General features: G+C 31.1%; 1 protein-coding gene across 1 annotated transcript; it reads left to right on the top strand.

The window, feature by feature from the left end:
- Positions 1–244: 244 nt before the first annotated feature.
- Positions 245–3,985, top strand: LOC143055076 (uncharacterized). The gene is made up of 3 exons (XM_076228217.1): positions 245–660; positions 1,556–1,720; positions 3,641–3,985. The coding sequence occupies exons 1-3, from the start codon at positions 411–413 to the stop codon at positions 3,889–3,891; spliced, it is 666 nt and encodes a 221-aa protein (XP_076084332.1). The 5' UTR covers positions 245–410; the 3' UTR covers positions 3,892–3,985.
- Positions 3,986–10,963: the final 6,978 nt, after the last annotated feature.

Genomic DNA, 10,963 nt, shown 5'->3' with positions numbered 1-10,963 from the left:
ACTGCTACACCATGTTCTGCAGATCGCTGTCCGTGAATAGCGTCATTCGATTCGTTGTTACTTATCATTTTCTTGAAGATAAATTTGATACCTGAAGAGTCATTCGTATATAAAAGGTGAAGAAATTGACAAATTTGTGAACAAAAGAGAGTGCTATTAATGTAGACATATACTTCTATGATACTTACTAGAAAATGTAGTATATGTGCTGGGATTAAGTTTTTATGATTGAAAAACCTTTCTGTAATGTTCTAGTTACAGTCAAGGGTACCGAATTTATTTGACTTTTTATCAATTTGTATTTAGAGACAAATTTTATATTGTAGTAACCACGCTCGGCTGTTTTTGTTCGTCGTGATCCTTAAACGAATTATTTAGTGTCATTTTTTATATCCTTCACATCATTCAACATGGGATGTTTGTCACAACCGTATATACTTTTGTTAACATCAGCCGCTTTGATACTAATAGCTATATCTGTCGCTAGTGGCACACTCGCTAAGTCTGTTAAATGGACTTTTTACAATGAAGCAATAGACTATGGATTCGGATATATTTTATATATGTATGCTTACCAAAACTTGTGGACCAGCTACGATATATGGAAAACCGGTGATCAAGTGTACACAAAAGTGTTCATACCAACTGAGTTTAGAGACGGTGAGATATTAAAACATGTGCTACTAGATGTACTATGTTCAATTCAAACGACATTGTTTTGAGTTAAAGAAAAATAAAAAAAATCTGAACCCATCCAAACGATATTGTTGTTAAAACATATGTAAATAAACTCATCATAGAAACCCGGATTGCGGTTACTGTGTTAAAAAAATCAATCGTGTAATAGATGGTTTCAAGGATGATGTCGTTGTATTTACATTAAAACAAACTCATCATAGATATCAGGATTGAAATTTTATATTTGCGCCAGACGCCCGTTTCTTCTACAAAAGACTGGAAAATGGTGCTTTCAAACACCCTGACTAAAATTAATTTGGCTCGCGTAATTTCCATAAGATTTTTACAAAACATTTTCTTTGATCATTTAAATTTATTTTTTTTTAAATATCGGAAAGAAAAAAACTGTTCGGCTGGTTTATACAGGTTTATCTCCCTGTAATGTTATGTACCACCTGAACTTATTAATACATTAACAAAATCCCTCTAATCTCGCAAAAGCTAAGTCATTGAGCGTTTTGCAAAAAAACAACAATCAAGTTATCAACCTTTCAGTTGACAAAACAGATTTAATATGAATAAATAATGACTAAATGACTATGATGAAGATTTGCATTGGAAAAAGATTTATCAATTGAGCTTATATAATGACAAAACATTCTTAAAAACTAAGAACAGACTGATAACTATTGTACTATTCGATGCATTTGCTATCAAGTGCTGAAGTTGGTGTGAATCCAACTGTTTTTATACCTTCATTTACAAAACAGTGTATATGCAATGTCTCGTGGCATATGCACACTTATCTAATATCTAACGAGTTGATCGACTTAAAAAAACTTTGTAATAGAACAATTAAGTTTATCTTTATTTGCAGATTCATGGCGACTCATACCACGGCTACTTATTCTGACTGCTGTTGGATTAGGACTATTGTCCTTTATTGTCCTTTTGGTAGGAAGTCTAGTGCCAGTTTTTAACAGGAAACCAGCTGTTTTGAATGCCTGGAGGATAGGATCATCGGTTATTTCATTATGTGCAGGTAAAGAAAGAGATAACACAAATAAGAATTAAATCATTTTTTAGTCAGATAATAAAACTAATGTTAAAACAGTGAAATACATATTATATGTATAAACACTTTGAGACTAGCTATATATAGTTAAGGATGTACCTAGGTGAGGTAAAATGTAAAATATGTTGCCCCATAACACCCATTCATTTTTTCATATAAGACTTAATAGCTCATGAAAGGTCATTGACCAAAATTTTAGAAGATTCTTGATTTTCTTTCTTTTGTTTTGAGACCCGAATAAGACCAATACAAATATAAGGTAAAAGTCCGAGTCAGCCTTTTCCCGCCATATTTTTAATCTCAAATATCTCGAAAAGGAGGTCCATGACCTATCAATATTTTTAGCTTATCTTTATCCTTAATTGATGCTCTACCAGCTTATAGTATCAATTTGAATTTCTTAATTTCTTAATTTTTACCTAACCTCACCTAAGTACATCCTTAATACGTTTACAGGTAAATATACTCCATAAATAAACCGATAGAATATGTTCTTGGTGTGGCATATTTGTCGGAAGATAGTTTTTATCATTTCTATTTTTAAAAATAAAAAGTACTGTTTTATATATGTACATAATGTATTACACTGTGCTTAAACGGCTGTGGGTAACCAAGATGGCGGACTCTTAACTCCTTGATATATAATTGATACACTATCTGCTTTTTGCGACGTTTTGCATGCTCTATTTGAATATTATTAGGATTATTGAATAAAGAAAATCTTACTATCACCATAAATTTGTTATGAACTTACTTTGAGTTCACTTTAGCGCAAGACCAACTTTTAAAAAATTCATTGGATGTCCGTAACTTTAATTTCGAATGTGGGAAACTTTTAACTAAAATTGTAAAATTGACAATTTCAATAATAAAAGGATAAACACTATTAAAGCCCTTAAAAAATACCTAGATTAATAACGATATGATTGAAACTAACCAAGAGAAAAAAGAGCACAGCTATAAAAAAAAAAAAAAAAAAAAAAAAAAAAAAAAAACAGCCCCAAGTGTCACGGATTTATCGTTAATTTATTTTAAATTGATCCCGATTTTCGTCTTTCACCAAAACAATGGATCGTTAACCAAGATCTTTATAATTTTATGAAATGAGGCGCGTTTTTTGACGCGGAAAAAAAAATGATAACCTTCCCTTTAAATAATTGCATACTAAAGTTACGGACATCCCTAGTGGTATAATAAAAAAAAGTTACGGACTAGTTGTTTTCAAGTTACGGAAATCATAAGTATTTTGGCACATCGTGCTGTAATAGTTTATTATTTAGCATTTTATCATGTTTTACATTGCGGAATTTCCCTAAAAAATTGATATAACTTTTTAAATACTGAACATTTCTGGTGTATTCATGGTATTGTCATAACATAGGAGCAAACTTTTTTACCGACGCAAGACATGCCCATCTTGGGCTATTGGTAACTTAAGTTACCTCAGCCGTTCAAACACAGAGTACAACTGTTTGCAAAAAAATAACAATACAATTTTGAAACATAGTTATGTATAATGGTGACGTGTCATCCATTAATTTTAGCAGAAAATATACAGAATTTAAAACACACGAATCTTTTTTTCGCGATAATATCAGAAAATGTTAATTCACAGGAGAGTAACAAAACATAACGATATTACTTAAGACAGCCATACAGAGGTTCGTGAATTGATATAAACTTATGATCACAGATGTTTTAGAGGCAAACTTCGTTTAACTTATTATTAAAAAAATGACGATAACACAACATACGAGTGCTCACAGTTACAGAAACCAGACTCGACTTTCTTAATCTTCTGATATATAATTAAGCTGGTCTTAGCATTCCTAACTGTGACTGTACTTCAATGTAGATTGATGCTTAAAATATGTGCAACTATTACAGGAGGACTTCTTGTTGGGTGTTTGGTCTACTACGAGGATCATTACCAGTCCATTTTGTCAGTTCTATTCTATAATAAAGCTAACCAATATCCAGACACAGACAACATTTCAGTCGGATACTACCTGACAGCATTTGCAAGTGCAATGTTTTTTGCATCTTCTATTATCAATATTGTAAATGTTGTTATACTTATCAAATCAAGCAAAGCCTCGGTAAAACCTATTGAATTACTTCAGGAAACAAAGGAATAAATGACGTCTCAAACAATAGATCAACAGTGATTATTTTAAAAATTAGCTGCTACATGATTTATTTGTCATTATAAATTGTATATCGGTTCATTGTTAAATACTGTAAATTAGGACTCATATGTTTTAAAGAGAAATAGTCCGGTTAAAAGAATGTAAGCTCTATTAATAGAAATTATCTTTTAACCTGACAAAATACAGAGAGCTAAATCTAGCATGCTTTGTTTGTTTTTTCATTTTAAAATTTTTAAGTATTCAATTTCCGAGTACTAATGAAATTAAGTTAACGCTTTCAGTTTGTAACCCAGCTCTGTTTCTCTCAATTAATCTATGACTTTCGAACAGCGGTATACTACTGTTGCCTTTATTCATCAAACACATCGTACAAGCATTTTCGACATGCATTCAGTTCTCACCAAACATGGCATTTCCCTGGGCACTAGAAAATACTTGAAAACTATTCACGCTAAAAGTCAGTGATTTAAGTTCAGACAAACAACAATTATGATTAAAAGATTCTAAATCTCAATCCATCAAATATTTTATATTGCTTTATAAAAAAGAACTGTGAATTTATGTAATATCTACTTCTAATGTCACATTGTTTCCTTGATTTGTCTTCTTCAAGTTATCAATTTATTAGATTTGAACATCAGTGAAATACTGTTAAGTTAATTAATACGACAAATTGTTCCTTGTTTTGTTTAAAAGTCTTTTTTTTTATAAGAAAAACAAAATATACATGTCGTTGAAAACCCCATCATATTCTAATATAATGTTGATATCAGAGAACCGTGCTCTGCATCACAGAAATGTTGATTTTTAGATATCTCATAATATTATTGTATTATTAAGGTTTAGATTCCCCTGTATTTGATTCACTTACAGGGTCGTAATCTGAAAATTGTCAAATCTTACGGAAATTGAGAACATTAGAGTCTAAATCAGAATAAATTTTGTACTTATAGTTATTCACAGTTTCACATTTTCATGCGTTATAACCTTCAAGTACACATATTATGCTGATCTTAGGATAATTGGCTCTACTTGGCTCTTTCCTTTTCGTTAGACTTTTACATTTATTTTTTTATTATATATTCTTTATATTCGGGAAATGCTATTGCTGAAATGATGACGCAGATTAAATATGTTTCGTTTGTTTGAAAATAAAAGATATGTGATATTTATTTAGTTTTGATGTGTGTTTTTTTTCTTCTTCTCATACATTATTTGACCCATCACCAGGCTTTCACAGCACATTAATTTTACGTATACTTCATGACACTTCCGACTTCCACGTTTACTTCCATCAATGGCAACGCCTTGCAATAAAGTGTATATTTGATTATCTTTGTTATTGACATGAACTTGTCCTTATTCACGTGGAAGGATTGGTGTCTTATGTCCAGATTTCAGTTAACATTTGATTACAAAAAGCTTAGAAGATAAATAGTACTAAAATAAAATCAACGAAAGACAGATCACATTTGGTAATAGTTCACTCCAAGAATCAAAGATTAGCTGTTGAAAACAATCTTTCAATTCTTCTTACAGAAACTAACAAGTCTTGGATTCACTACATGTTGTCCCTTAATTATTATGTTTCATTCTTTCTTCACGTCTCTTGCAATCTTTTTTTACAACTTGAGTATGTGGCAAATTTAAATATAGCTAGGCTTCTACACTCCTAGATAGCACTTAACTGTAAATAATGAATATCTATTTGATACGAATTAGAAATTACGGATCAGTAGATGAAAGACTAGCAGAATTTGTCTGATTTCTTCTCTCAAAGAAAACACGAACTTTTTTATATCCCAATATTAAAACATAAACATTTTTCATCTCGTCTTTATATCATCAAAGAAACATAATTCAAAACCGCTTTTCTATGTTAAGAATATTAAATGTGAAATAGAAAAAAAGTGGGTCAAATTTGTCAAAACATTATGTTTTCAGTTTTAAGGGTGATCGTGTTCAATCATTCAATATCCTTTTGTAAATTGACTGAAGATTAATTGAAACAGCGAACTTAAAACGTTTTTATCAGGTTAACAGCATGGGTATCATCAAAAACGGTTTAAAATGTTTCGGAAGGAGTAAATGTCGGATTGGTATCTTTGCCAAAAGCGGCATTCGATTCGTTATTATTAATAACTTTCTTTGAAGATTAATCATGTACCTGAAGAATCGTTTGTATATAAAAGGAAAGAACTTGACAAATTTTCTTACAAAAGAGATATAAATATACTTATTTGATACAGTTTGTAATAAGTAGGAGCTGGGATTTAAGAATTCCCAATAGATTTTCAAAGACTATTCTGATTTGTGAGTTCTTTCATGTTCTAGTTAAAAACAGGGCTACTTTTTGCTGGACTTTCTTCGTTTAATATATTTGAAATTAACAATTCAGTTTCAGTAGCGAAGTTGCATATTCAGTTATTTTATATCGTTTTTTTTCCTGGATACTTTAAAGGAGTTGTTTGTCTGATTGCTTCACATTCAAGTAATTATTCAACATGAGATGCTTATCTCTTTCTCATATCCTTTTGTTAATATCAGCCGCTTTGATACTTATAGCTGTATCTGTAGCTAGTGGAACACTTTCAAAGTCAGTGAAATGGACTTTTTACAATGAAGTAATAGATTATGGATACGGAACTAAAATGTACATGTTTGCTTATCAAAACCTGTGGACCAGTTACGATATATGGAAACCCGGTGATAAGGTGTACACAAAAGTGTTCATACCCACTAAGTTTAAAAACGGTGAGATATTATAACAGTTATTTCTTATATTCAATATAACAACGGTCATAGACAGTTTCAATTAAGACTTAAAAGTCACAACTATCGGAATCCTATTAAGGAAGCTGGCTTGTCACGTTTTGGATTTTTTGTCAGATTTTAGGAATCCTCTGGTTTTATCTATTAAAATGCCTTATAAAAAATTGCCCGATGACCCCCATTATTTTTTTTTGTAAATCTTTTACATGTATAATAATAAGCAATCTGTAAAAGTCTTATAAATTATTATTATTTTTTTTTTAAATAGTTTTAGAGAACTTAAACTTGTCAATGATAAAACTAAGAAAAGTTAAGAGAGAATATTTTCCCGCCAAAAGGAGTAGGTTCAGTAAAACCCCTTTTTGGCCCCAAAATATAGCAGTTTTACAAATTTGTGATAATATAATCGTTAAGCTATTTATTGGAAAGTAGAATGATTCTGCTACATAAATATGGGCTGTTTTTTGACAATAGAATGCACATATATCGGGTACTAGCATCATGAAGTCATGATAAATTACTGAAATCTTCACAATTTTAGCATTTTAGTTAAATTTTAGACGGTTTCTGTTTAAAATGAAAGTGGCCGCATTCGTGTTCATTCATAATATTGAAATGTAAGTTGTATTTGATGATAATACGTAACATATATAAAGGTTGAGGATGAACACGGATGCCGCCACTTTCATTTTTGACAAAAACCATCTGAAAAGTGACGATTTTTGGCAAATTTGATAGATTTTTCATATTTAAGCTTGAATCGGAATGTTTTTAATTACTAAATCAGTTAAAATCTTTCACAAAAAATAATTGAATCAATTGAAATAGACACTTAAGCGTTTAAAAAGTGTCTACAATATTTCGTCAGATGAACTTGAAAATTGAGGCCAAAATCGGCCCTTACCGGACCTACTCCTTTCAATGGCTAATATCTCGAATACAAGCACGGTGACCTATGGTTTTTTTTTCGCTCTTTGGATTCCTTTATTTATCCCCTATCAATATAAACTAGTGCTTTGAAAAGTTAATTATTTAGTGCCTAGTACTTGTTATCCTATCATAAACAAAATAGTATTGAAATCATTTATATTAAACATCGAATATATGCACGTTAACTTCTATCAATCAATGAAATCAACCATTTGAACGATCAATTACTCAATAAACCAATCAATCAATTAAGTTTTTGTTCGTATCATTTACCAAAGAAACTTTATCATATTTAGGTATATATAGGGCTAGTTTAGCGTCTCAATGTAAAGCTAAACAAAAAAAGGGGGGGGCAAAAGAAACAAGAGGGACATTCCAACTCATAAATCGAAAATAAATGACAATGCCATGGCTAAAAAAGAAAAATACAAACAATAGTTCATTAGCACAACATGGAAAAACTAAGACTAAGCAACACGAACCCCACCCAAAACCTCGGTTGGATCTCATCTAACGAGCAAATCAAATGATGAAAAATATGTTTTTCAGATGTGCATATGTGATTTAAAAGTATTTACATATAAAAGATACCAGCCATGCAAGACCCTCATGTGTAGTCAAATGTCGTTAAAAAAACCCTCGTCATATCAAAGAAAAAAAAACTATACTCAATACACCTGCTCTAGTACGTTTGGAATCATATGATCATATTTGTCTCAAACAGAAGAATAGTTATTTTTAATTTGTGCCATTTTTAGATTCATGGAGACTTATACCAAGACTATTTATTTTGACTTCTGTTGGACTTGGAGCATTGTCCATTATTATCCTTTTGGTTGGAAGTTTAACCCCCTTCTTTAAAAGAAAGCAGAATGTTTTGAATGCATGGAGAATAGCATCATCGGTTGTATCTTTAATTGCAGGTAAAATTAAGATCCATATGCGCACTTATTGATGACCTTCATAAAAACAAAATGCAGTATATAATACACAATGAATACAAAAAAAAAGATGTGGTATGATTGCCAATGAGACAACTCTCCACAAGAGACAAAATGACACAAAAATTAACAACTATAGGTCACCGTACTATGAACGAAACACAAATATGTAACACATCAACAAACGACAACAACTTAATTACAGGCTCCTGACAATGAGTCTCTTTGACTTGCATGTGTGTATACAGTTTCGAACGCGTCTCAAATATAAATCGGATGGCTAAATAAAGAAATTGCAAATGTTATAACATATAAGGATGAAACTGTGAAAAAGTAGAACTGATAATGTGTAAACACTAAATGCAAATCAAGGAATTTTTAAGAGAGTGGGAAAGGTTTGGTTGGCAAGCAAACAATATTTGGAGCGCTATAGTAAAATAGAAAAAAGAGTTTAACGATCTTGTTTTGATCTAGATATCAAATGTTAAACCTCAGACAAATCAAATAGTGAATGAAATCAGTGGATGAGCATCTACTTTAAATACATAAGCTACACGTTTTCTTTTCAAGTAAATAGTTATCAAAGGTACATTGTGTTCCAGACTTATAATGTCAGATGCGCGTTTCATCTACACAAGAAATGTCACTTGTCTTGGGATAGTAAATATTGCTGTTTCTATGTTAAAACACATCCAATATGCTTTTCTATTCCAGGAGGATTGTTAGTGTGTTGTTTGATCTACTATAAGAGTAAATACCAGTCTATTCTGTCGATACTTTTCGACGATACACGTAGTCAATACCCAGATAAAGAGAACATTTCAGTCGGATTCTACTTGACAGCATTTGCATCTGTGTTGTTTTTTGCATCTTCTATTATCAATATTGTAAATGTTGTAATACTTATTAAGTCTAATAAATCATCAGTAAAACCGACACAAGGGCTTCCGGAGATATAGACAATTGTTCAACGAATATATATATGTAGGATTCGCAGGTGCGATAGGGACAATGAAGAATTGTGATGGTCACGCTAAAGTGCGATGGTCTTTTCGCTGATGTGTGATGGTTTATATGATACATGTACGACACGTGATCACGATGATCGATAGGTTAAATAATATTTTATATACCATTCATTCAAAATTTTCTCCAATTGCAATAAAATCATTGGTGGTCCATTTTATTCATTGTTCTGATCCACAGTAGCCGTATAGACTTTTCGCTAAAAAAAATTGTATCGTTCTGATTTACCAAGAAATATTTGCATTTCAAAAAACTATCGAAATTTTTCAGTCATGGCAATTTTATTAATTAGCTGATTAGTTTTCGTATGTAGCCTTAATTTCTAAACAATTGTATAAACGGCTGTTCTGTTAGCTAGTTACAAAGTACATATAGATTCCATCACTGCAACAACTAATATTTCTCCACTCGAGACAGTTAAATTTTAATATTAAAAGCGCAAGGCCTCCCGAACTTTTCAAATAATTCAAATTTTACTGTTGAGAGTGGAGAAATATCGTAATACACGAGATATAGTTAGGAATCTATTTCTCTAATTATTTTGTATCCTTCCTTGTCAAAGATTTGTAGAAAGCTGTGTTTTTAATATGTGACGTCATAAGACATAGTCTCCTTTTTTTCAGGACGTCGCAATTGTAAATTCAGAAGAAATCAAGAAAAAATTTAATATATGATTAAATTTTGAACAATCAGTTACTGTACAGATATTTCACTAGTGTTGAGAATATTAGTATCAAGAAATGTGAAAATAGCACAAAAGTTAGAGAAAATGTAAACTTCAACAGTGGGATGGCAATGACTATTTATCAATAATTCAATTTTGGATGCAATATTTCTTCTGATTGGCTGAAAGTGTTTTGTCTATCAGCTCATAGGCATAATTTTGTCATGTGACCGCGAAGTCATTAACGTTTTTATCATTAACTACTCCTTTTAAGAATTGAATTATAATGAATAACTGTGATATTTTTTTCTGTCTATTCGAAATATCATAAAAAATGAGGTGCTCATTTTAAAATAAAACGTTGAATAATAACCCGCTACGCGTGTTATTAAGTGTGCACCATATTTTTTATGTTATTTCTCCATATACAGAAAAAAATATTAGAGACATTCCTTTATGAATGATCAACATAAAACATATTATACTCTCGATGATTTACATTAAAAATAAACAAAATGAAATGCTACTTCTATAAACAAAATGACTTCTACGTCGACAAATAAATGCACTTCAGCGCCAAACCATGGCATATCAGCGAGACCATCGCGGTTCGGAGTTCCATCCTAGTAAGGCGTCCTGCATTCCTTCAGTAGTTTTGAAGTTAAGTTATTTAGCTTATTCTTTTTTTTTTGTACTGGTAGGTAGAAATTGACGACATATCCATGTG

This window comes from Mytilus galloprovincialis, chromosome 12, assembly GCF_965363235.1.
Source record: "Mytilus galloprovincialis chromosome 12, xbMytGall1.hap1.1, whole genome shotgun sequence".
In the NCBI taxonomy this organism is placed as follows: domain Eukaryota; kingdom Metazoa; phylum Mollusca; class Bivalvia; order Mytilida; family Mytilidae; genus Mytilus; species Mytilus galloprovincialis.
Note: the sequence above shows the minus strand (reverse complement) of the source record. Positions and strands in the feature narration are given on the sequence as shown.

Bases quoted from the DNA above. Each gene is read 5' to 3' on its own strand.
- LOC143055076 (XM_076228217.1), top strand. From the start codon at position 411: ATGGGATGTTTGTCACAACCGTATATACTTTTGTTAACATCAGCCGCT. The intron at 661-1,555 runs GTGAGATATTAA...CTTTATTTGCAG, and splicing joins ACCAACTGAGTTTAGAGACG to ATTCATGGCGACTCATACCA. The intron at 1,721-3,640 runs GTAAAGAAAGAG...CAACTATTACAG, and splicing joins GGTTATTTCATTATGTGCAG to GAGGACTTCTTGTTGGGTGT.